The sequence below is a fragment of the Phaseolus vulgaris genome, chromosome 5 (assembly GCF_051622355.1).
Source record: "Phaseolus vulgaris cultivar YP4 chromosome 5, ASM5162235v1, whole genome shotgun sequence".
NCBI lineage: Eukaryota > Viridiplantae > Streptophyta > Magnoliopsida > Fabales > Fabaceae > Phaseolus > Phaseolus vulgaris.
The window spans coordinates 16,502,304-16,530,163 of NC_143502.1; the positions used below are offsets into that span (position 1 = coordinate 16,502,304).

At 32.5% G+C, this 27,860-nt stretch overlaps 1 protein-coding gene across 1 annotated transcript; it reads left to right on the forward strand.

Moving 5' to 3' along the window:
• Nucleotides 1-1,134: 1,134 nt before the first annotated feature.
• On the forward strand, nucleotides 1,135-19,965 carry LOC137835240 (cuscuta receptor 1). The gene is made up of 8 exons (XM_068643643.2): nucleotides 1,135-1,537; nucleotides 8,504-8,653; nucleotides 8,739-8,819; nucleotides 9,272-9,427; nucleotides 9,528-9,602; nucleotides 16,888-17,049; nucleotides 17,185-17,259; nucleotides 17,955-19,965. Exons 1-8 carry the CDS (start codon nucleotides 1,135-1,137, stop codon nucleotides 19,928-19,930), a joined length of 3,078 nt encoding a protein of 1,025 aa, XP_068499744.2. The 3' UTR covers nucleotides 19,931-19,965.
• Nucleotides 19,966-27,860: the final 7,895 nt, after the last annotated feature.

Consider the following 27,860-nt stretch of genomic DNA (forward strand, 5'->3'; position numbering starts at 1 on the left):
TAGTAATTAAAATTTATGTTTATTTTATTTATAGTGACATTTATGTAAAAAAATGTTACTATAGTAATTAAAATTGATATATTTAAAATTGATATATTGTAACATTTTAAATAAATGTTACTATAAATACAAAATGGTATAGTGTATGGTTCTTGCATTCTTAGGTTTTTGTTTCTAATTAGATATTTATACTTTCATTGTTATAACAAGAACAAATGAGACAAATGATCTGTTAAACTATGGTTGATAGAAAGTCTGAACTTTAGAAAAAGTTAGTAAAATCAATTTTGTTTTGAACTTAGGTTGCTTTAATAGAATTTTACACTCATACGTTGCTTAATAGTCTAGCATAGTTTTATTTGAACTCTTTAATAGATACTTTATTTTAGTTTCATCACTGCAACACTTTTATATACCCATTTTAGTTTCAACTTTTGAATCATTTTATGCTTGAATTTCATTTGTATAGTTTTCATGAACATAATCAAGTTGTTCCGTTGAAATTAATTTATTCCTTTATGCAAGTCTAGGTTGTTTTAGATTTTTTATTTTTCTCAAATTAAAAATCTTAAGATGTTATTAATTGAAGCAAAAAGAATCCATAGTTTGTATTTGTTTTTAGTTGAATAAAATTCTAATATTTTTTATTGAAAACAGTTATAATAAAGATTAAGTGAAATGATAGATATTTAATGACCTAATAACAGCTAATGCTACAGACTTCAGAGGATGAACCCTGTGGAGACCTGGTCGACCTCAGCAGCGACATTGATATGTTCACACAAGTCCATCAATTTAGAACCTAATTTGATATTTTTGTCATGACGTGAGGTATGGGTATTGAAACGTAACAATATCGTGAAGAGCAAACAACTTTAAGGTCAAAGACTTATCTTTCATAGTATAGCGTAATGACACGGTTTTATCGGTGGGATTCGGACAAATTTTTGGGACATGCAGAAGATTTCCTTCCACTCATGAATCTTTCTAGGGTTTATCTGGCTAATTTTAGTCAATAGTTCAATAGAAATCTTATGTATCCAATCGGATTCCAATTTGCAGAAAATGCTAAGAGGGTGAGATATATATAACCACACAAATTGTAAGGCAGTAATGTTCAACTTAGTCTTCCATATGGAGCTTTATAGGAAGAAATGGTGGTTGGTGTTGTTGTTGAGTGCAATAGTTTTTGGTGATGTGTTGTGCACAAATGGTTGTTTCCAAGAAGAGAAGAGGGCACTGTTAGATTTCAAAGCTAGTTATGGCAATGAGTCACATTTGCTACCTTCGTGGTTGAATGACCCAAAGAGCAATTGTTGTGCCTGGGAAAGAGTCACATGCAATTCCTCTTCTGGCCACATCATTCATCTGGCACTTGGGAATCTTCATAGAATTAATGAAATTACTGAAACGGTAATCGGGCCCATTTGTTTAAATCCCACACGTAGCTTAAACTGGTCATTCTTCCTTCCCTTGAGGGAATTAAGAAGTCTTGGTTTGTCCAATTATTGTTTTCTGGAAATCATTTGGAATGCAGGTACAATCTGTCCTAATATTCTCTCGTTATTTACTTTTATATTCTTTATTTTTAGCAATTGTTATAAGGTTTCTTAACTGGATATATGGAAAGATTGGGTATATATATAATTTAGGAGATATGCATTTAGTGACATATATAGAAAGTTCTGACCTTACATCTAAAAATGGCATGTGGAAGTAAACTTCAGATCAATTTTTTTATACAAATAATAGTATAAATAATAGACAAAGCAATATTTGAACCAAATGGGAAACAGAGAAATCAGCATACACCGAAATTTTAATGTGAAAATATCTCTAGTAAGGAAAAAATCTAGTAGACTTAATCTAGTAAAAACTTCGAGTAATAATAATTAATGGATAAACTACAAATTCTCTTAGAAATATTCAATTATCCACATAAAATACTCTTTTCACCAACAAGCTAGATAACAATACAAGAAAATAGTATCTAGTTAGACAATATAGAGAACCAAGTATATGTGATAATTGACATAAAACTTTTTCTTCAAGCTAGTTTCTCTCTACAAATTTGTCAAAAATACACTAATATATGCTACAAGAAAATCATTAAATACAAACTAATGTTAGAGACAAAAAGTAATTAGTTATTATCACTAGAAGAAAATCATTAAATAGAGACTAATTCTAGAGACAAAAACTAATTACTTATTATATTAACAAAATTAGATATTATTTTAGAAACTTAGAAAAATTACTGGTATCTAAAGTAGTTTTTATTAAAAATTTATAAAATAATTTTTAAATTGGTATCTAATCAATTAGCTAATTGTATACCAATCTAAAAACTAGTTTATAAAATATCTTGACGACCATGAGGTATAAAATTACCTTGGGTGCTTTGCTCAACCAATGAATCCTGCAAGAATCCAAAATTATATAAGTTTTTCATATAATTAATACTTTAAAATAGATGCAAAAGTAGTGAAAATAACTTACAATTTTTTTAGACTATCCGTGATTGCTCAAAACTATACGTATCCAATTTTTTCTTCTGGACCATCTTCCATTTTTGGCGGCGGGTAGGTGGAGATGGAGGTTCATTGGGTATCATTTTCAGAAGTAATTGTCTATCTTGATTTCTCCTTCTTATTTACCAAAGATTGTTCAAGCTTACGATACCCCACACAAGACAGTAGGTGCGGGGTCACATTATTGGATGCTATGTTTTGAGGTTTTTCCCTAACACCCTATGAGAAATGGAATAAACAAAGTAAACCAAATAATATTAAATAATTAGTACTATGATCACTGAATAAAATAATTAAGTAATTTCACTTACCATCCACTGCTCAACTTCACAGCTTTTAATGAAATTACGCCACGTCTCCTCATCAATATTAAAGTACCTTAAACAGGATTTTGGCCTTTATAAGGTCCAAAAACATATTTTGACGTTAGTTGTGACTTAAACTAACGAAATTTAATGGTGACCGAAGATAGAACCTTCGATCTCATACTCTCCACGTTAGGGATATCAAAATGTGTCTGCAAAAAAATTCCATGAACTTAAAATTGATCAATTAATATTAAAAAGAAATATATGATAACAATAATAATGTATACATTACCACGATATCCTCCCAGATCATGGTCCGGTCGACCTCAGGCACATGATCTCACAAAGGTATCAATATGGAGATCCTCTAACGAGCACCGACTCCAGGATAGTTGTTGAACATATCAGCATTAGGACCAAAAGCCACCCCGGTGCTTACGTCAATGGTTATTGATCTCTTGTCGCCACTAGCACGTCTATATGAGAGACACCTAAGTCTAGTAGGTACTTTGGTGGATCTGCCGAAAGGGTGGTCAAAAGAAATCATAGTCTGATCGTCAGTCATATCTATGTTAAAAAAATAGGTAACAAACATCAGTTAAATTGCATCGAAGAAGTTCATATAAAACAAATGCATAAAATATTACCACAAATATTACTAAATTGCATAGTGGGTTTAATGTTCATATGTATATTTTCTCATTGTGGTCTTTACGGGTTGCATGTACATCATCAACCACATCGTCATCTTTATCCATTACATTGGTGTGAAAGAACAAGCGTCACCATTTTCAATATTAGATAAGTCATCATCAATAGTCTCCCTTTGTTTTTTCCCGTGTAAAACAACATACAAATGTTCTGAAGTAGGATCTTTGACATAGAAAACCGGAGATGCTTGCACTGGTGCAGAAAAGCAAAACGAGTGCGGCTATTTTACATTTATAAGGGTGGTTATATAACCGCATTTGATGAGCACACATTTGTAAATCGAAGAGATAAGAAGGCGGCTATATAGCCGCATTTGTAAATTCAATTTATAAATGTGGCTATTTACATAGCCTCATTTATAAATCGCATTTACGATAGGCGTTTAGGGTTTTCTTTTCTTTTTCGCTGTTGATTAGGTTTCTAATCAAAGTTCTCAACTTTGATATTTTCCAAAGAATATGGTCATTATTTTAGCATTTTTTTATCTCTTGGTGCATCCATATCATACCTCTTCGTCTCTCATCCCAATGGAATTCCAAAAAACGCAAATAAAAATTCCTCAATGAAACGCAAATATATGACAAAGCAAGGTGGCAACAACGACGAGGAAGGGACAGCAGAAAGCAAACAAAAACCTTCCGAATGAAGCATGACCTTAGCAATGGCATAAGACAAAACATAAGAGAAACGCAAAACATACAAAAATCAATGGTGAAGAAGAAGAGAGGAAGACAATGCTTACCAATGGCACGAACACAATGCTTAGAAGAGAGGAAAAAAAGAGGAAACACAGTTAATGGAGGAAGCATATAAAAGAAACGAAGCGCGAGCGAAAGGAGAGTATCAAGAAGGCGGCTACTTGTAAAGCCACAATCGTAAATCAAGAGTTTTGATTTACAAGGGCGGCTGTACAAATAGTCGCCCTTGTAAATCCAAACGCTTGATTTACAAGTGTGGCTTTACTAATAGCCGCACTTGTAAATGAACTTAATTACAAAACTGTCACCGCATTTTTAACGAAAGCGTTTGAGCGCAAAGCCGCACTAAATAAACCGTACTTGTTTATACATTTTGCACTAGTGTTGTTGAACCATTATAAATGGCTCATCCCGATAACCTATCTTTCGAAAGTCCACTAATGTGAATCCCGATCCATCGATAAAAAAACTTAGTATAATCAACTTCTCGTATCTCTTATATAACATCATGGTATGCCATTGATCCAACTACAAGATTTGTATGTGGAAAATTGCATTGAATCGGCTTCAAGACGATTGTTCACTTTGTAAATTGTACAAGAAATGGCATCAAACTTCAATCCAACAACCAACTAGGTCAAGGTCTTCGATTTCGTTGAATCCTTTAACACCTCATCTTTAAACCAAGGCATGGAAGTTGTATTATGTTCCATCAAGACCCATTTCTTTGGTTGTCTTGGGTTATTTTCCTTTACAATGGTTTTGTGAGCATATATGGAAGGTATAACTTCCTCAGTGTTTTAATATATATAAATGTGATTACAAGACTTCTGATAGAGATTTGCTTACCACATGTACACTATGTAAACATTTACTTATAAACGCATGTGGTGCCATGAGTTGGTTGGAAGACCTATTGGATTTGCGTTTCACACGTACTCTAAACAAAATTCAATTCAGTTATGTACCTTTCAATCATCGAAGCATCTGGACAAATGTTTTTTGACATACCATTTCAAAAATTTCATATACCGTTCAACATGATACATCCATCTTAAGTACAATTGTCCACACAATTTAACCTCTCTTTACCAGATGCACAACTAAATGAGCCATGATGTAAAAAAAAGATGGAGGAAAAACATCTCCAATTCACACAAGATAACAACAATTTCATCTTCAAGTTCATCTAACTTTTCTGGATCAATGACTTTACAACAGATGGATGAGAAGAATGAGCACAAATGAATTATGGTATGTCCAACATTTTTTGGTAAAATCTCGGGAATAGCTATCGGCAACAACTGTTGCATCAAGATGTGACAATCAGGAGACTTCAACCCAATTAGCTTCAAATCTTGCATTGATACTAGGCTCTTCACATTTGATGAATGTCCTTGTGGCACTTTCACACTCTTTAGACATTGGCAAAAATGTATTTTTTTTCATCTTTTGACATGGTGTAACAGGCTGGGGGCAAATATGTACACTTATCCACCTGTATTAGAGCCAACTCACCTCATACGTTCATTTCAATCAAATCTAAAAGAGCATTTATATCATCCTTCATCTTCCCGTTAATGTTAAGAAGTGTGCCAATTAAACTATCACACACATTCTTCTCAACATGCATTACATCAATAAAATATGACTTTTAACATCAATTAGGTGACTTAGATAAACACCTATGTCATTTCCTGACTGTCTTGGACCGAATATCATCATAGAGAACATCATGTATTTTCGCTTCATGCACAACCAGGAGGTAAATTGTAAATAACTAGTAAAACAGGCCATGAATTATGATTCATACTCATATTACCAAACAAATTCATTCTGTCTGTAGCTAAATTAAGTCGGATATTTCTTGACTCTTTGCCGAACTTAGGAAACTCATCATCAAATTTCTTCCATTGAATAGAATCAGCTGAATGGTGGTACATGCCATCACATTTTCCCTCATCTACATGTCATCTAAGATTCTTAACATCATTTGGGTTTGCAAACAAACGCTTCATCATTGGAATGATGGTAAGATACCACACAACTTTCATTAGGGGTCTATTCATTTTGGTCTGTTCAATAATATTATCGTCTTTTTGATTCAACTTATAACGTGATAACCCGTACCTCGAACAATTTTTCAACAATTTAAAATCCTTTCTATATAATATAAAATCATTAAGACATGCATGTATCTTTTTATACTCCATACCCATCGGAAAAAGAATCTTTTTGGCCTCATAATTACAATTAGGTAATGTATTTCCCTCTCGAAACATCTCCTTCAATAACTCAAGCAATGTCGTGAAGCTTTTACCAGTTCATCCATTTATTGCCTTCAAATTTATCAATCTTAACACCGCTGACAACTGTGTAAAGTTAGTTGATCCAAGATACAATGGAGTCTCCGCATCGGTTGACATACTTCCATATCCATGTGCTTCCGCAAAAGACTCAGCTCCAACATCACGAATCATGTCCTCCAATCGATCATCATGTACTTCATCATTTACTGCATCATCCATGGTGGATTGGACATATTCTTGGGATACGAACACTCTTGGTAAATTTAATAATTCACCATGCCATGTCCAAGTTGTATAAGATCATAAAAACCATGATTTTGTTAACATCCAATCTCCTCCCATCCAAATAATTAACGCACGGATACCTAAACTTTACTCCATCATGACCACTATTGTTGGAGTTACGTTGCACAAATTGTATAAATTCTTCTACTCCTCTTTCGTACTCATCACTTATGCGAATTGAGTTGATCAAATCTCGATCCATATGTATGTTTTGTAATGGTCATTGAGGTGTTCACTAATGCGTGTGAAAACTCACATTTTTATTATGGGTATGAACCTATCCCATTCGAGAAGATTCACTTTTATTATAACTCAATAGTACATACACTTTAATCAACATTCCTTATATTTAACAAAATCTCGACAACACTTTGCATTGTTTTCAGGTAACACGAAATGAAAATGGTACATGAAATCTCCACAATCAAATATGCACGTGAAGAACAACACGAAATATTATGAACCAAAATTACGTAAAATATATGACATGTTAATTAAGTTACGTACTAATGAACTAATAAAAAGTGATTACTTTTCTCAAACTGTCCACCTGGAAAATTCAAGACTCGATACAATTATTGTCACTACAACCTCCTCTGTTTTTAAAAAATGTTTAAAAGAAATTTACAATTGGAGGAGGAGTAGACAAATACATGTATTATATCTCAAACGAGAAACTAAGGGTCTCTCAAACGGTAAACAATTGTCGAGACGATGGGGGCAAAAAAACGATGAAACGGAGATGACGATAAAACACAATAACGACGAGCAAAATGCGTGGCGGAAAAGCAATGAAGGGAAAACAGAATGATGAGAACCTTAAAAAAAACCAAAAAAATTAGGAAAAGAAGCAATGAGTGTGGAGGAACAATAACCAATGGTGGAAGAACTTACGTTGGCGAAGAACAAGTGCAAGGAAGACGAAGAGTGCAACGCGAGAGTGGGAAGCAAAGAGGGCAAGGAAGAGTGCATAACACAAAAGTGAATGAAAGTTGAAGCGTAAGTATGGCGGGCTCAAAATTAGGGTAAATAAAAAGCTCATAGACGATAATTCTTACTCATAAACATCGTCTATGACTAAATTTGCAAACATAGACAGCAGTTTTATTAAAACCTATATGATGCTCATATAAGGTGGTTCCTACCAAGAACCGCCATTTGAGTGCAGTCATTGAATTATATGGAGAGTACCATGAATCGTCATCAATATGTTCGTTTTAGTTTAAAAATGGCCACCACGTCTTAATGGACAACATTTGGCACTTAACCAGTGTGTATAGGACATGTAAATTTTCTAGACTAGTATGACTTCTTTTCTTTTCTTATAACACTCAAAATCTCTATCATTTTATATTCCTACAAAAATCTTGATAAAAAAATACATTCTTTTAATTGCATAATGGGTTGTTATTCCATAAAGAAAATCACCTCCTTTTATTTTTCTTAATTAAGTCCCAGCATTAACATAGTAAGTCAGTGACCCACCTAAGATATATGTCAATGTTTTGAACTTTAAAAGGGTTAAAACAAAAACTAAAAAGTAAGTTTATAACAAACACATAATAAAACTTACCCTTAATTAGTTAAGCCTATTTAACACAAAGATGAAGTAATACAGTGAATGGTTATAGTGAATGATGACGAAGTGATATATCTTTCAGATGATAGCAAGTCAATGTTAAAGAAGTTAGAGACATTAGATCTGAGTTTCAATAATCTCAATGAGAGCATACTGGAATTTGTGGGTGCTCTTCCATCTATCAAGAATTTAAATCTTTCTGCTAATTTTATTCGTGGACCCTTTATGAAAGGTATGAATGCGACTATGTAAGTACTTATATGTTTCACACTTGGAAATCATGAACGTTCTAATTTGCTTTATTTTTTTCTTCAAAGAATTATCACATTTACCAAACTTGGAAGTGCTGAACTTGAGCATGAATTTTATTGGCCATGGAAGCTTTCTTGCATCTCAAGGTACATGTGTGTGTGTTGCATTGCTTTTGGTATCATTTCATTGTGTGAAACCAGTGGTTAACGAAGTGATGAACACATGAGAAGTAAGACTTCTACCAAAAACAGAAATTATTATTTGAGGTGATTAAGAAACTAGGTTAGAGAAGTGTTCAAATCTTGGATTTAAACTGCTTTACTAAACTTTTCTATTGATATGAATGATGTTTCTTGTTTTATTTTCAAAATAAAAAAACTTAAAAGAAGTGCTTAATTATAAATATGAAAAGATTAAACTATTATCTAAGTCTATACGCAATAATTTAATTAAGAAGATTGTGTTTATATTTATATATGTTCTTAGAAGAGGTTGCGGAGATGAGGATGAAATTGAAACTAATTTAAAAGGATATAATATATTAGTATTTTTTTTTTATTACTTATCAATCATTGAAGTGAATTTTAAAATCTTTCAGATTATCAAAGCAAATCAAGATTGAAAAAGTTGGGGACATTAGATCTGAGTTTCAATTCACTGAATGAGAGCATAATGGAACTGGTTGGTGCTCTTCCATCCATCAAGAATTTGACTATGACTAATAATCAAATTGGTGGACCCTTTCCTATGAAAGGTATGAAACACAAGACGTAAGCAATTATTAATTATTGCATGTTTAACATTTTGGAGACCTTCTGAACATTCTGATTTGTTTTATTTTTTCTTCTTCCAAGAATTGACACTTTTACCAAACTTGGAAATGTTGGATTTGAGTGGGAATCGTTTTGTTAGCCACGTTCCAACCCAAGGTATGTACGTGCGTGTCGCTGCTAAGGGTATTATTTGTAGTTCAGACTTTTGATCATTGTTTGATGAGCCATTTTCAAGTTTTACAAGTTAAACTTAATATTTCTTTTCTCTTAAAAAAAACTGATAGCAAAGACCATTTATATAGTATTACACTAATGTGTAACAAATGAATGATGATAAATGAAAGTTATATAGCATTTACATTCAGAGCTCATTTCATAGATCTTTCTAGCGAAGAAAACTATCTCTATTTTTTTGAAAAAAAAAAATTGAATGTTTTGATATTCTCTCATTTTTTAAATCTTTTTATATTGTCTATTTGCATTATAAGAAAATGGACATTAGCATCGACCATTATTTAGTATAGGAACAACTGATTTTCATTAATGAGTTTGAATGGAGTCTAAACTCAGTTTGTGTAATTGAAAAATAAAACAAATATAACATCTAATAAGTAAAAGCTAGAGATAAGTAGTCACAAGATATATATTAGTTCACCCGACAACTTGGACCACGTTTAGTTCCCTTAAGCAAACAACTTAAGAGTCTTTCACTAAACGAGTTTTAACATCTCTTTAGTACAAGTATTCTTACACCTTTTCAATTATACCGAGTTTAACACCTCTTCAGGAACGAGTATTCAACACCTCTCTAGACACACCGTCTTAATCTCCCTTTGAGATTAAAATCTCTCAAAGATATAAGAAAACACTCTTTATAAAGAGAACAATAAAAGCTCACAAGATATTCATCACAGAATGAAGTTTGACTCGATACCCAACTTACTAGGCCCTCTACTAAATAAATACACTAACCAAAAAAATTACAAAAAGAATTTAAAAAAATATTCACATAAATAAAACAAAAACTTTAAAAATATTCACATCTAAATAAATAAAAAACTTTAAAAAACAATTTATACTTTCAAATTTTAAACAAAATTGTTCATCATCAACCATGCCAAAAACTTGATGACTCTGTTTTACGGCAAATGTACCGAGTCAGAAGTAATAATTTGTCTCTAAGAACGAACATCGAATCCACAAGGAAAAATTATTTAAAATCCTAATAGTAGCATTCACGGAGTATAAGAATATGTATAATAATTTGATTTGATTTAATATTGACAATAGTTTTCATGAAAATTAAATAAAAGCAAAGTAAATGAGTAAAAGATTTCAATTAAGAAAAATGGGGATGGGATTTATCTTCTCACTCGTATGTAGTTTTAAACATCTAACATTCCATCTTGATTGACATGCACATATAAAAATCATTCATATTGATTCATCGCATATAAAATTATTAAGAGAGGCCCCTAAATATCGATGTCTCACATATTTATTAAAACTTCTTATTATTACGAAAAAATGTCATAAAGAAATTAATTTAAATTTCAAATCTATTCCTAGCATTCAAATATGTTAAGCATTATCATTTAGGTCAGATGCTTAGAAGTACTTTCCAGTCAAATCTAAGGATCAAAATCATGAATAGTTTCAAGCTTTGAAAATAAAATTATAATACCAATCATCAATCAATAATTGAATATTATAGATAAATATCATCTCAATACATAAGATTTTGAATATATTACTCTCAATCCCAAAGAAAAAGAATTAGCAACTCATGATGGCTATTACAAACATGGACAACAAGAAAAGAAACATTTAGGGTTTCCTTCCTTTGGTTCCTTCTAATGATGTCTAGAGTTATGCCTTCTATTTAACCTAATTGGACTTGTGCTAAGTGATATCTTTATTCATAATATATGCATATGTTTCATCTTTTCTTAAATTCCTGAAAATAACACAAAATTGGGAATAAATCATTCTTATTCATCTCATAATCTAAAAATATGTTAAAAGGTTAAAATTCCTAAATTAGAGTTTCAATTATAACTATTTTATCAATTAAAATCCATAAGTGTCTATCTTTTTGTATGAAATATTACTAAAGTATGAAATTTATCAACAAGCTTTAGTGTCTGTCTAGTTTGCCCATGAGCACTGCATTGTTAAGCTTTTCTCTTGCTTTGGATTCGTCTGACTTGTTGTGCGTTACAAACCATTTGAAGACAATGTTTAGCATGTCCTTGCACTATAAACCTTCTATCACATCTATTCATAGTTGCACTATCTAAATGGTCAACATTTTCTACTTTTGCTATTATTTCATAAACATAGAGATTGTCTACTGAGCTTAACACTGAGAGAAAGTCTATCAATTTTAAAAATACAGGATCGTCTAACAAGTTTCACCTTTATAGATAGTTGATAAGGGTTAAACTATTGTAAAAATCATAGTAAGCTAGACATGCATAATGTGTAAAATGTATAGAAAAACAACCTAAAAAACATGCAAAACCTCATAAAGCAAGACTTGACTCAAAAGGAGAAGAGAAGAAGAAGAAATTACAAAAATCATGCAGAAAAAGAGGAAAAACATAAACAAACAAAAATATCAGAAAGACCAATTTGCCCAGCGCATGAAGAAAGGCTAAGAGGATTGTTGCCAGAGAGCAATCATTAATGAACTTCCTAATCACTTCGTGCTGAAGACATGCGCTGAGCATATTGAGGCTAGATGAATCAAGAAGGCTGAGTGAATTTCAAATGGGCTGAGGAAAAAGAGTCATCCACTGTGAAGAAATCTTAGATTCGCGCAACAAAGGCTTAGAGCCAACCTGAATGAAAGAGATGAGGATTTATATTTGCTAAGGTTTGGCTTGAAGAAAATCCCAAACATAAGAAAACTTCACAGTTAAGGAATGATTGTACTGGGCTTAACTGAGAGTGAATCCCTTCCAAATCTCTAAATATTTGAATCTGATGAATCCTAGGAAGGGGTTTGAAGCCAAAAGGATTTGTTTAACACAGAAAGCTTATTCGCTGAGCAGATTGGTATGTGTTGAGAGGAAGTTGAATTTGTTGAAGACCCTCACTAAACTCAATAAATAGAGGCATTTGTGCCTCATTCTAAGCATCGAGGGTTCAGGTAAACAAAGTTTTGAATAAAAAGTTCAAAGCATCAAGGCTTAATAGAGGTTGAATTACAATGTCATATCATGTCATAAGACCAAAGCCCTAAGGTTGGAACAGAGACAAACTTTGTAGTAAATGATCAAATCCTAAGTTGGCCAACAACATTCAGGGAGTTATGTTTGTTGTTCTTAGCTTCTCATTCTTGTGCTTCATTGTAAGATTTATGGGATTGAAAAACCATGAGATATTTCTTAACTTATCGTTATTTATCAATGCATGTTTTTTATTGGAGATTCAAGTTCTATTGGTTTGATAATAAACTTAATGTTTAATGGTGAGGAACAACCATTGATGCCTTTGGAGTATGAATGAGGCCTGAAGGAGATTTCATGTATCTGAACCCTTTCAAATCAACCATATATGTCAACTACCAAGAGTGGAGTTGTGTATATGACTTGAACTATTCCATCTTAATGCAAAAATAAATTATTATGATGCTAGAAATTGATTATGCTAGTTTATGGTTCTAAATAACCTCGTGCAAGGAATTCATTTGGTTTTGACCATAATTAAGGAATAAGGAACTTGAACAAACATAGCATTTATAAGTGACAATAAAAAAAGAGATTCACAAAATTATTTCAATACCAACACCTGTGTTGTATTGTTATCCTTCTATTTCATTAGTTTGTCAAAGTTTCATCCTTAATATTATATTAGGATTATTATTGTTATTTACAAAAATATATGAACCAGCTTTTATCCTTGTCTCACTTCATTTTGAGAGTTATTACTATGTTTGGTAAACTTCAATTCCCTGTGGATACGATAACCCTCAGTTGTTTACAATTGACTTGCTCCGCTTGCCAGGAAAAGGATTTTAAATCCGCCCCCAATAATCGCCTGACGTGTCTTTGCAATGTTATGCACATGAGTGAGCTTCGTTAAAATTCATAACACATCTTATAATGTTTGTTATCATCAAAACTAATAGACTATCGTATCACGAGATTGTTTAATGGGTGATAATCCATTTAGAAATTACTGGATCGTCTAGCATTTTAATATTTATTTAATAGTGTTAGATTTGCATTGCATATACAACTAATTCTAAAACCATGGATTCTAATTCATTAGTATTGGCTTTTGAAGGTCAACTGTAGTGTTAATTAAGTCAACTCTAAATAATATCAACTAAGTCGAGGTTAATTCATCACTAATTTTTAAATTGATTATTAATTAAAGCAGGTTATCGTCAACTAAGCTGATGCTAATGCATTCTTATATTAAAATTTATTTAATTTAGCATTGGTAAGATGATGCTAATTGAAACACATTTTTAATGTTAATTTAATTTGTACAGGTGTAGCCCATGGTAATGACAACAATTTAAAAAAATATTTCTCCTACAATGCCTTTATTCTCATCTTCAACAAAAAACAAAGCTTATAAAAAGAAAATAGACAAAAAAAGGCAATGAATTGAATTGAAAGAAAAAGATGAATGTGAGATGAGTGTGGAGGACAAAAAGATGAGTCTGGGTGAAAATATAAGTTGGATGAAGGAGATGATGGTGAGTGAAGGAGATGATTGTGAGGTGATGAGTGTGGGTGACAAGGATGAATGGGAGGAGAGGAGTGTGGATGAAGGGAATGAATGTGAGAAGATTTATATAGAAAAGTGAGAGAAATGATGTGTTTTGATTGATTAAATGAGTTTTTGGATTAAGAATAATCTACACTTCATATTCTATCTCATAAGGACACATGTATTCCTAACATATAAATAAAATCATCGTAGATAAAACCGACACTAAAAAATATTAAAATATGTTATATTAGTATTTGCCTAATTGATATTAACTTAAATAAATAAAATTAATGTTGACCTAGCCAGCACTAACTTAATATAAATACAAAAAATAAAGAAGATTAGCATCAACTAGGTCGACACTTATAGGGACAATTGACTCCAAAAGGGTGGGGGTTGAATGGAGTTTGAACTCAAATCACTAATATAAAGACAAAAAGAAAACAACATCTAACAAAAAATAGAAGAGAAAAAAGAGACACATATTTATACTGACCCTACCACTTGGCCTACGTCTAGTCCCCTTAAGTAGACCACTTAAGCTTTTCACTAAGGAGTTTGAATACCTCTCTAGGAAAAGTATTCTACACCTCTCCAGGGACAAGTATTATACACATTGTTGCTTTTCCTTTGTGTCATTAGATGCTCTAGAAAGAAACTTCTGCTTTGATGATCTCTTGTGCGCCTTAACCAATGAATATCACCCACATTTGGACCTTGAAATGTTTCTTTACTTGTAGATAATTTGAATGTTGAAGTTTGAAACTTCTGCATTTAAACTTCCCATAAATCTTGTATTTCTCTTTCATCTTTCTCATATTTGATTTGAAGGTTTCAAAACATGTTGATTATTTTTTGAACTTCTGAATCTTCTTATATTTGTATATCTTTAATCATTGAAGCTTAGTTTTTCTTTTCTCACAGTCTAGGCAAATCTCGAACTATAGCTCCTTCATTTTCCCATTAAACACTCTAAAAGAAAACTTTGACTTTGATTTATTTAGATTCTAAAGTTGGTAGCTAAACCCTTGGTAGATTATTTTTATCAGCAAAGAATTAAATAAATAAAACTGAGCATTTTAGGGATGCTCCAACCCTTATACAAAACTAGGCAACGTCCTTGCTTTATCAGAAACATTTCACCTACTGAAATTTAGGCTTTTCCAGCTAAGCCTTTCAACAAAATAAGCACAAGAAACAAAAATCTAAACTGCTCAATATTATCACAGACATTAGCTGTATGAAGCCTAAATCCTTAGGACAAAACAAAATCAAAACACAATCAAAAGATTAACCCAAATTGCAGCAAACAAAAGTGCAGATTTAGTTATTGTGCAGTATTCCTCATTCATAAATTTATCAGGTCGATCTTTACACTAGGTGCATTGCCTAAGTACACCAAACCATTCTTCTTTTCTTTCGCTCTGCTTTGTCTGAATTCTGCAATTTCTTGCACCAGTCTATACATGCTTCCTTCATTGCACTCTCTTTCTTTTTTTGTCTTATCTTCCTTACACTTTCCAGCTTGGGCACCTTTCGAAAAAAAAACCCATACCTGCATCCTTCCTTTTATTGGGTTCCAGAAAATCTCTTCTCTTTACTTGCCACCACAACATGCATTCATACTTCTCCATTACTTCAAATCTGCATCACAACAATACCTTAAGCAACACTTATTTGAGCTTTATTAACTTAATGTAAACAATTTAAGGGGTACAACACCAATAAGAGTAAGAAAAATTATAGTTTATTATTTTTCTCCTCATCCACGACCAAACTTTGTAATTGTGCAAGACTAAATATTTCTTTTGCATCCACCTTCCTATTGAACACCACTCCATTCCTATGATTCCACTATTTGATTCCACAAAAACCTTGGTAGCTAATTAGATACCAATTTGGAAACTATTTATTAATAATAGAAACAACTTTAAATACCAATAATTTTTAGTCTCTACAATAGTACCTAATCTAGTCAATAATAACTAATTATTTTTTGTTTCTAAAATTAATTTTTATTTAATGATTTTCTTGTAGTGCATCATCTAATCCGTATTAGAGTGAGTTAGCTTAGATTGAGTCAAGTTTAATCCAATCATAAATGAAACTCAACTCAATCCAATTAAGTTTATCAAATCGAGTTAGATGATTGAGTAACCTAATCAAATAAACATCCCTAAAGAATTATCGACATCTTTGAAGGTTTGTTTATAATGCTAAAATAAAATTAACTCCTACGATAAAAAAAAAGGTACAGAAAAGTTACATAGATTTAGCAATCAAAACTAAAGGTTTGTACCATAGAAACGCTAAGTCAGTTATAAATATATTTACAAACTACAATTTAATTATAATTTTATCTGCTTACCGTTTCTTTTATAGGGTGATCCATTAATTTGCAATCCTATAGAGACATATTGCTAATTCATATACATTATAGAAAAAAAATTAAAGGAATTTTATATGAACTTCCAAAAAGTTGTCATAAGAGTGGAAAAATATATGAAAAGTATGGAGAAATATCAATAACTTTTGCTTTATGGACACACAAATTTCTGCATTTTTTTTCTAGCTGCAATAGTCTTGTAATTTAATTATAATTTTTTTATTATATATTTATTTTTTGTTAAAATTGTCATATCAAAATTTCATGATGAGTCGCCAATGTATACTTTTTTTCTTATTATAATAAACTAACACAATATTTCAGATGCGCATAGCACTGAGTCCTATGTATTAAAGAAGTTGAAGACACTGAAATTAGCTGGCAATAATTTTGACAAGGGAATACTCAAGTCCTTATTAGTTGCTTTCCCCAATCTTAAATCTTTGAACCTAGGTTATAATCCAATCAAAGGGGATCTTGATAAAGGTAAGTGCAGTCTACTTGGTTGTCCTATGATATTTCATTCCTTAACTTTGATTGCTCTGAATTTTTGAAGTCTGAATTAAGAGTATATATAAGCTAATAACGTTGCTAAATAATCTCTTTTATTCTTTTCTGAAGTTTTGTCTGATCTAAGCATACTGGAAGTTCTTGAACTAAGAAGCGCAGATATCAGTGGAACTTTTCCAAACCAAGGTGAGCAAGTACGAGATATTTTATATTATCTCTCTATGATATGTGATTATGTCATTATTGTAGATGTATAATGGATTAGTTTTTAGGAAAATGATGATGTGATAATTCTTAAAGAGTTATATATAATTTTTCATGTGATACATCGAAAAATAAATATTTATAATTAAATGATATGAAAAAAATATTAAATTAATAATATTGAGATTTGTAATGTGATTAAATAAAAAATATAGAGTGTCAATGTATCATTATTCAGAGAGAATATTGTTTTGACAAGTGCAAAATAAAATATATCAATTTATAATTATACCGTGGCATCATACAATTTCAATCAGAAGTTAATTCTTTTTCTAATTGTAAATTGATGTAGAGTTGTCAACCTATCATTACTTCTTATATACTTCTTATATAATTTTTAAGTTATAAAATAGTTAAAATATTTGGAGTATTCACATTTAATATATTTTTTATCCTATTAAAAGAAATATGGAATATTAAATATATGTACATATTAGGTAGCATATACTCTTTAAGGGCATTATTATTTTAAATAAGTTTAGTAACTATATTTGTTGCATTATCAATCAAAAATCACTCATGAATTTAAGGAAGTTTTGGTAAAAATAAATAAATTTACAATGCATACTTGTTTTTCTCATTTTCAATACCATAACTTGTCACTATTTTGAATGTAGGTTTATGTAAAATGAAGAAACTTCAGAAGCTAGATTTGTCATTCAATAATCTGAGAGGAACTTTGGATAAATGCTTTGAGAATTTGACATCACTTCGCTATCTTGATTTCTCCTTCAACTACTTAAGTGGGAATGCGACATCTTTCGTTGCTCATATAACATCTATCGAGTATCTTTCCATTGCATTCAATAAATTTGATGGTATATTCTCATTCAGCATTTTTGCCAACCATTCGAAGCTTAAGGAATTGCTAATTGCCGATATGACAGTGGAAACAGAAAATCCGCCTTGGGTTCCATCATTTCAGTTGGAACAACTTTCAATTGCCGATTGTGAGTTGAAGTCACCAACAAAAATTCCAACTTTCATTTCAAATCAAAGTAGCTTGAGAGTTCTTGATTTATCAGGAAATAACTTAGTTGGTAAGTTTCCTAGCTGGTTGCTCATGAACAACCCAAATTTAGAAGAGGTCTACTTATTTGATAATTCTTTCACTGGACCTATTGAACTACCCTTTGATCAAAATCATCACATGCATCAAATGAAAGTGTTAGCCATATCAAACAACAAATTGCAAGGGAAGCTCCCCAACAGCGTTGGATTCTTCTTCCCACGTTTAGTGACTTTGGATGTCTCAAACAATTCGCTTGATGGTCCTATTCCAGCTTCAATTGGTGAGATGTCAAACTTAATGGGATTGTTTCTAGGGAACAATAACTTTTCTGGCAATGTACCTGAGCGCATTCTTAACAGATGCTTCTCATTACAAACATTGACGATGGACAATAACCAGTTCAATGGAACACTATTGAGTATGATCAGAATGCTTAGGCTTACCTTCTTAACTGCATCAGGGAACAACATTGAAGGAGAAATAACAGATGAATGGTGCCAACATGAGTTCCTTACATTAGACATATCTCACAATAAATTCTCTGGTTCCCTGCCCTCTTGCTTCAAAATGGCAGCATACTTGTTCCTGCGGGGAAACAATTTTAGTGGCTCGATACCTGAATTATTCATGAGCAACCACTCTCCTGCAACAGTCATTGATTTTAGTGACAACAAGTTTACTGGAACAATTCCTGATAGTGTATACAAGCTTAGGTCTTTAAGACTTCTTTTATTGGCAGGTAATAACTTGCAAGGCCAAATTTCCAGTCAAATATGCCAATTAAAACTAATCAATATCTTAGACCTTTCTCAAAATAATTTCAGTGGGTCCATACCTGCTTGCTTCAGTAATATGTCATTTGGAAATGTTATCCCTCCCTTTTATAGTACTGATAGGGCTCAACCATTTGGCCCTAGGCCTTATTTTACAGTAGTGCAACTCACAACAAAAAATTTGTGTCTTTCCTATGGAGTTTATATATTTGAATTCTTGTCAGAATTAGATTTGTCATGCAATCAATTGACAGGAGAGATTCCACACCAAATAGGAGATCTACATGGCCTTCGTTCTCTCAACTTATCTCATAACCATCTAAATGGTCTGATCCCAGAGAGCTTCCACAAGCTAGAAACCATTGAGAGTTTAGATATTTCAAATAACAACCTGAGTGGACAAATCCCTCTTCAATTACAGGACTTGCACTTTTTGGCTGTCTTCAATGTTTCCTACAACAATTTATCAGGCAATGCACTTGATAAGGGACAGTTTTGTACCTTTGATTGGAGTAGTTACAAAGGAAATCCATATCTTACTTGGCCTAGCTGTAAAAGTGACAGTTTAAAGCCACCACTACTACCAACTCTATTGGGTGATGATGATGAAGAAGAAGACGACTCTGAAATTGATTTCAATGTCTTCTGTTTGGGTTTTGCTACATGTTATGTCATGGTACTCGTAGCGTTGGTGACAGTCCTTTGGATCAATCCTCATTGGCGGAGAGTGTGGTTTTATTTTGTCCAAGTGTGCCTTCATCAATGTTTTGGTCAATTTCTTCATGGTTTACAGAAAGTAGAGAAATAAATGGCTCATGTTAGATATGTTACTTTTAATAATAAATGGTGGATTGTATGATACCGTATGAGAAGATTGTAGTTTGTTTGTGACATTTCATTAAGTTTCTCAAATTCTGGTAATGTATATTATGAGTTTTCATGTGGTTGTTTTTATACAATACATCAACAATATAATATTCTTGTGAGAATTTGCACCTTTTTTTTAGAAGAACCCACTTATATTAAGTTTGGGACTTTTCATTAAGTTCCTCACATTTCAATATTATTAAAACAAAAGAAAGCCATTGTCAAATAAGGATACGTCTTTACATCTTTTAGGGGTTATGGTACAATCACAGGATCAGGTGTTTTATACTTAGAAAATGTAAATTCTTAATATTACAAATAAATGTGACACATTATAGTTGGTAAAATTTATAAGAATTTATTAATCTTTGTAGGATAACGAAGCTTTGTAAACAAGTGCGCGTGCGCGCACGTGTGCGTGTGCGTGTGCGTGTGCGTGTGTCCAGTGGGAATCTTCTACTATTTTCTGCTTAAAACAAAAACTCATAAACAAAGTGCCACCATAACATGTCAAATCCTAAAATCAACTCACATCAAGATAGAAGCATTGACGAAACAGATATTTAGTCTACCACAACAACTACAAGTCAAATTTAATCAATGAAGTGTGATTTTTGTGGAGGTGATCATCCCAATGGTCACTGTTCTTTTCAAAATAATTCATCAGAAGAAAAGGCTCATTATATTGGAAATCAAGGAAGACAAGGTGAGGAAGGCCCCTTTCAACAACAACAACCACTATATCCTTCATCCCAAGAGAGAACAGGAAAATTGGATGATGCCTTGGAGAAATTTATGCAAGCATCACTGTCCAACAACGTTGTTATTCAAAGTTTGGAGACACAAATGGGACAGATTGCACAATAGCTGAAGGAATCTCAGAATGCTCAATCTATAGCCAACACACACATAAAGCCCAAGGAGCAATGTGAGTCAATTACTACTAGAAGTGAAATAGTTATAGAAGAGGGGATTGGAGACAATTTGATTGTTTGTGAGGAGAAAAAAGATGAAGAAATAAAATTTGAGTGTGAAGGGGAAGAAAAAGAGAAAAAAAGAAAAAGAGAGTGTACATATAGAAAAGAAAAAAGAGAAAAAGTAAATAGAGAATGTAAAGAAGAGTGCTTCAATTCTAGATTTATCTTACCCACATGCTCCCTCAAGAAAAAATATAGTATGACACCTTATTAGATTTTGTGAAATTCTTAAGTAATAGAGATCAATATCCCTTTTACTAAAGCTTTGGAACAGATGCCCACTTATGCCAAATTTATGAAGAATCTGTTGACAAAAAATAGAAGATTAAAGGAGCAAGAGACTGTGGAATTAGAAGCGGGTTGTAGTGAAATGATTCATAAATCTTTGCCAGAGAAATCTACAGATCCAGGGAGTTTTACTTTTCTAGTCAAACTAGGAAATTTTACAGTGGAAAAAGCATTATTAGTTCTTGGAGTAAGTATTAATCTCATGCCTCTATCTATGTTGAAGAAAATTGGAGATGTTGAAATACTACCTACAAGGATGACTGATGCAATCCTAGCTTGCATTGCTATGAGTCTTTTGTTTTGTATTTTAGGGTGCGAAATTTGATGGGATTGGACGGCTAAAATGAGTAAAATAAATTGTGTATGGAGAATGATAATGAAGCCTAAGAGAGGTTAGGCCAACTCCCAAGAGGTTCCTTGCTAAAACACTTAGAAATAAAGAGACTAGTTGAGGTTAAAACTTTACCAACAATTCAATAGTCTATTCAAAGCTAATTTACAAGGGGGTAGCACTTGTATTTATAGTGCCATGACCAGCCAAGGCGCAATTTAACCCTAAAAACTCTTCACTCATAGAAGGACAAATGACTCTCTCTAATTGGTGCAAATCCTCTCAAATTAGAGGTTGACAAGTGTCATCCTCTAATTAGAGAGAATCCTCTCCATTCCCATGAAGACAAATTTCCTTTTGGCATTGGTAGGAATCCTCTACATTAAGGGGATGACATGTGGACCTTCATGCCTTCCTTGTCACTCTATGCTTTCTATTTGGACTCTAGTAACTTATTTGTGCACCCTAGATGTTCTAGAGTTGCATTGGGTCCAAGGAGGCCCAATTGTAACTCTAGTTAGACTCTTTCTTTATCTATTTACACCCTACTCTAATTGGCCAATACATGTCCCATGAAATTTGGCCCAAAACATAGCCCAATGAAATGACCCAAATACAAGCCCAAAATAAAACCTACACAACTTTATACAATGTTTATAAAACTAGAGAAAAAATGGAGGAGTAGACTGTTGGGTTCAATAGTGTCAAAGTTCAAGAGGGGGGGTGAATTGACCTTTTAAAACATTCGCACAGAATCAGATATTGTCACAGTACACAAAAAATAAATCGATTTATTTAGCAATGAACAAATTTATTTTTATACTGTTTATGTACTTAAAGGCATTTATCCCAGTTGAATAATCTTTGATTTTAAGATTGAGTTAGATGATCTGCATGCAAAGTTCAAATTGATTTTTGCAGAATTAAAACAGTGAGCTTCAGCAGTTAATCACAACCTTTGAATACAAAGCTAATGTTTGGTTTTTCAAAACACTTGACAGATTGTATTAACCTTCACAGAGCATGAAATTCACTGATGTTTCACCACATATGGATTTATGCAGAAGTTCTTTAGAAAATCAAGAACAGTATATACGTGCCCAGAAAGAACAAATTCAATTATAATTGAACAGATTTATTTCTTGACAGTTTAGTTTATTCAGCAGTTATTGAGTGCAGAGATTAGGAGAGAATGAACACAAAGCAATTATACTGGTTCACTCCAATGAGCTACATTCAGTCTTCACCTAATCCAAGGTGAAATTCACTAAATCACAATTCAAACAATTACAAACACCACTGTTCTTGAACCCTACAAGAACATGACAAACCTTTGCTGAAAAACACTATTCCAGCACACACAACACTTCAAGAAACCCTATCAAGAAGAGTTTACAACCACACTTTTACAAGGAATGAAATATGAAACGAATACACCTAATAGAGGATGCAGAAATCTGCCTTAGACCAGTAGAACAGATTGCTCACACAGTAGCAACACCTCTAACCAAGCCTTAGAGCCAACCAAGAACAAGCACACTTTTTGATTTGGAAAATCTTTCAAAAACACATGTTAATTCTCTAAAAATCCTTAGTTCTTTGTTGTAAAACTTGTTTTCTCAATTGTATGATTAAACTTTAAACACAGAAACGAGCTCTCCTTTTATAGAAAAGCAACTTATAACAGATTTTCAAAAAACAGTTAAAGCTGTTATAAAAATAACAGATTGAAAATAAAATGAACATATTTATTTTCAAAAATAGTTAGAGAATCTGTTATGTGAAGGAGACTTAGTCAAACACACTGGTGCAAGGATAAAATGTAAAAAGCCTTTTAAGGTAAACTTGGCACCAGACTAAAAAGAATCCATTCATTTACAGATGAACAAATTTAATTTCAAAACGATAACAGAAACTTCTTAACAAGTAAAACACAGTTGTTTTGATAGATTGAATATTTAGTTAAAATACTTGATGCACAAACCATGATTTTCAAAAACACTTAATCAAAGCATCAGCTTAAGAAAAATAATCTATTCATTTAGAAAAGAACAGATTCATTTTTTTTATGCAGTAAGGATATTTTTGCAAAATATGTGAAAAACAGTTTCATAAAACTTTGCTTGCTCTTATCACATGGTATGGGGTTAAGAGGTGAGTTACCTAGCAAAAAGCCTACTCAAAACAACCTCTAAACAATACCTAAGACATTCTTAAAGCAAAAGCAAATACAAATGAAATTTAAATGGCTTCATCAAACACATTTCTTGAAGGGGCAGCAACCATCTTCAAAACAGACAACAATTAATTCTCCCTGAGATGATAGTCTCTTGAGCTCCTTTTTCTGGTTTCAATCTTCTTAGCCAAGGTCCTTTATTTTTATAAAAGGTTTGAAAAATACAATCCTTTTCAAATATATTTTTGTTCTCTTTGTTTTGTTCTTTGCCTAAACTAGGCAACAACATCACAAAGTGTTGTTTTTTAGATTTTTGTGAAGAAGAATTAACATTATATAGTTTAAAAGAATAGTTGAAAGTATTGAAATCCCCCTTTAAGTATTCTTTCTTGGCTATGTTTGCAAAGGGTGTCTTAAAATAGTCTTCTTCTTTGTTGGTTTCCTCTTCTTCTTCCTTTTCAATCAAACCTGCATTTGTTTTTTTTTTGTGGAGGAAGAGTTTATTTCTATATCTGGTTCAGCTACAAACATAAATTTTTCTTCAAGCACCTCCTCACAAGGTTTTGTAATTGAAGGGAAAATGTTATCAATATTTGGCTCAACTCCAGAAAAAGACTTTTCTATTTTTCTCTCCCTTTCATCCTCTTGTGACGCTTCATACCTGGATTTGGAGAGGTAACCCTCTGATGGAGTACCATTCAAAGCCATCATACACACTAAATAAGGAACTAAAGCACTATTTGAATAAATAAAGTAGAATATAATTGAAATAGAAGTTGTATTTGTAGATATTCTTTTGAAAAGGCATGTTGTAAGAGATATTAAAAGACACTCTAGGAGATCTGCACTTGTCACACAAACAAGGATCTCTAGAGCGTCTTAAAAGGATACTAGCCACTTCTTAAGCCACCAACCCTACCATGGTTAAGCTAGCTTACCTAGGGTTAGACTAGCTTGAGGAGCAATCTACTTCCTTTCCTATAAATACCTTGCTTAAACACTTTGCTTAGATTTGACATAATTGTGAATGAAGCTTTCTGAATACATAAATCATTTTCTCTCAAATCTCCTCTTGTTTGCAAGCCTAAAAGGCCTAGTGAACTCTTGGAAGGTTGGCCTCACCAACTTCCTCTTCACGCATACACAATTGCCAACACTTGTTCATCTTTTCAGTTTCCTTCACACTTCAATCATATCTTCCTCTGCCTCTTATTCCTCACTTCCACAAGTATGAACCATGATTCACATCAGGTAGATCAGAGCATCTAAGATCCTTTGGCCAAGCTAAGTAAATTCTCTAATTTTTTTTCTTCTATCAAGTGTGTTCTTCACGGTTCATACTTGTTCTTGCTTGATTATATCTTTTTCTTGTATTTCCACCGATTAAATCTTGTTTTTCACCGCTTATTCTTGTTTTCCACCGATTATATTCAGTTTCCACCGTTTCTTTTTCGTTCTCATATTCATCAAACAAATTTTCTTGTACTTCGTTGCACAACCTCTGTTTTTCTTTTCTGTTTTTCACTTGTGCTTGTTGTTTTCTTCATTTTAATCAGTGAATTATGTGTTTTCTTGGATGTTTCACCATTTAATATCGTTTCTATACAATTTAAATGGAATACTTGCCTTGGAACATTCATTAAACATTTTCCATTGCCAAGCCTCTCTGTTTTCGCTGTTGCTGTAATTTCTTGTTGCTTTCTTGATTCTGCTTGGGTTCCTTGTTGTTTCATGTGTTTAATCTTGTATTTGTCTTCGTCTAGGTGTTGTTTAAGTTTTCCAATCTTTGCATGTCAATTGTCACATTACATTTTCGCTTAATCTTGTCATCATTCCTTCTATGTTGTTGTATGATCACTGTGTGAGTTTCTCTATACATGCACACAACCTGTTTGATTCAAATCTTGGTGCTGTTTTGTTTCTGTTTCGATGTGATTTGCTTTGTGTATCCTAGCCTGAGTATCATCACTTACTCTTCATTCTTTGGTGCGTTTCTTTCGTCATTTATACTGTTTCATTGTGGTTTTGACATCCTTTGCTTCCTTTAGGAGTTTTCTGCCAGTTTTCCAGAATTTCATACTTGCTATCTGCTTTGCAAAATTTATTTTTACCAAAATTTGTATCTAAAGTTTCTGAAAATTTTGTGTAACACCATTTACATGTTACTAAACCTCAGTAAAAGAGGCACGTCCTAGTTCTAACTACAAAAAAAGTTATAAATTTCAAAAGTCAGGACATTTTTCAATGTGCTAAATTGTTTTAGTGCCAGATTGCTCTCGATTTTAATTTTGTTGCACCTATTTCCCTTGGTGTTTTTGGCTGAAAATCACCTCTTGTGTCATGTGTTACCTTGACCTGGTTAAATTTTTAGCTTAAAATTCGCTATAGAAAATTTACCATAACTTGTACAATCCAATCTGCCAGTTCTAAAACCAGTTTTTCCTATGCTACTAAACTATTTGTGTTGTTTACAAGTTTGGTTGATTTGTTTCTCGATGTATACAACTCTTTTTGCCCTCAATTCCATGGCATTTTTTACATAATTGATTTTATCATATACCATAAAAAAATTTAGCATAAAATTCGTTGTTTACAAAATACCTTAATTCTTACACGTTTGGTGCTCTGCGCTAAACCTAGTTTTCTAGTTTTAATCCTTGTGGCTGACGTTGAGCGCATTTTGTACCTTTTATTTCTCCATGCTTACTGCGCCTTTTAGCATCATATTTGTGCCATATTCTTCGTCTTTGAGTGTAGTTTTTAACATAAAAATTTTAGAATTATCTGTTTTGCAAATCGTTTTGTATAAATTCTGGAACAACCAATGCCAATTACTCTAGATTTTTGGTTTTTGAAATATTTTCTAGAGCTCTTCTTAGGTCCTTTTGCTTGTGCTTCCTTTTCTTGGTTGCTTTAATTTTTTTATTGTCTTTGTTGGATTTCTATTTTGTTTTGTCATCTTTATTCCTCTTTGGTTTAGCTAATTTTGTTGACATTGCGCTTTTCTTGCTTTATTCTTTGTTTTCCTCTGTTGTGTTGGATTTTGGTGGTGTTTGAAGGGTGCCTTAAGAAGTGACGTGTTGCCCCCTTCCAGTGGGTTTACATGGCTATCTGGACTTAATCTCAAGCGGAGACAACCAAATAAGAAGAGATAATTTAGTTTCCTTCATTTCACAAGCCTCAAATCCCAAACACTTTTTTTATTGTTTCATATCCATGTGCCTTTCTCTTTATCACAAACTTTTGGGTTTTGTTTTTCTTTTCTCTATAGTTTTACGAATTTGCTAGTTGCAAGTGATACGATCATTCCAAGCATTCTTTGCAGTTATTACTGTCAGTTGTCATATAGCATGCTAAGGCATTCTTTGCTATTTGTCTTCTTTCACTCTTGTTTTCTTTTCTTACCTTTTATGTCTCTGTGATACATTAGGTGTTGTCTTTTTGCATTTAGCCTCACCCTTTTTTTTGGGGGGTTCTAAGAGCATTTGCATACATATATCAGTTTTCTTTTGTTTTGGTTTGCCTTTTGGAATTTTGGACATCTTTGTGCCTTGTTCGTGTGGTAAGCTTTACCTATGCAAGTTTCAGTCCTATTTTTACTTTCTTGGGCGATCACTTATTCTTTATAATTTGTTGATTACTTTCCCTTTTTCTATTACGATATTTTCTTTAAATGTTTTCTAACCCTTTTCTTTTTAGTTTTATTTTTGTATCAACATGAGTGATCCATCTCATCGTTCCAATGTGCATGGCCATGTACAGTCTCTTTCTTCCATTGATATCACTGTGATACGACCCAAGACCACAAGAAGATGACCAAGGATACTATGAAGGGTCATCTCAAGAAACAAGGGAAAACTTCATCCGTAGGAGGAATGAACAAGGTTCAGAGCACTTGAAGTTCTTCCTACTAGTCTTCTTAAATATTTAGAAAAATGTTGTAAATAAGTTGGGCTCACATGAGGGGTCCAAACAGTAGAATAAGCATGAAGTAGGTTTAAATAGCATAATTAGGAGGTGAAGACATAAAGATGGGCCCATAAGAAGTCCATTACGGTAGAAAAGAAACCTAGTTTCTAGAATGTGTGTGATGGTGCGG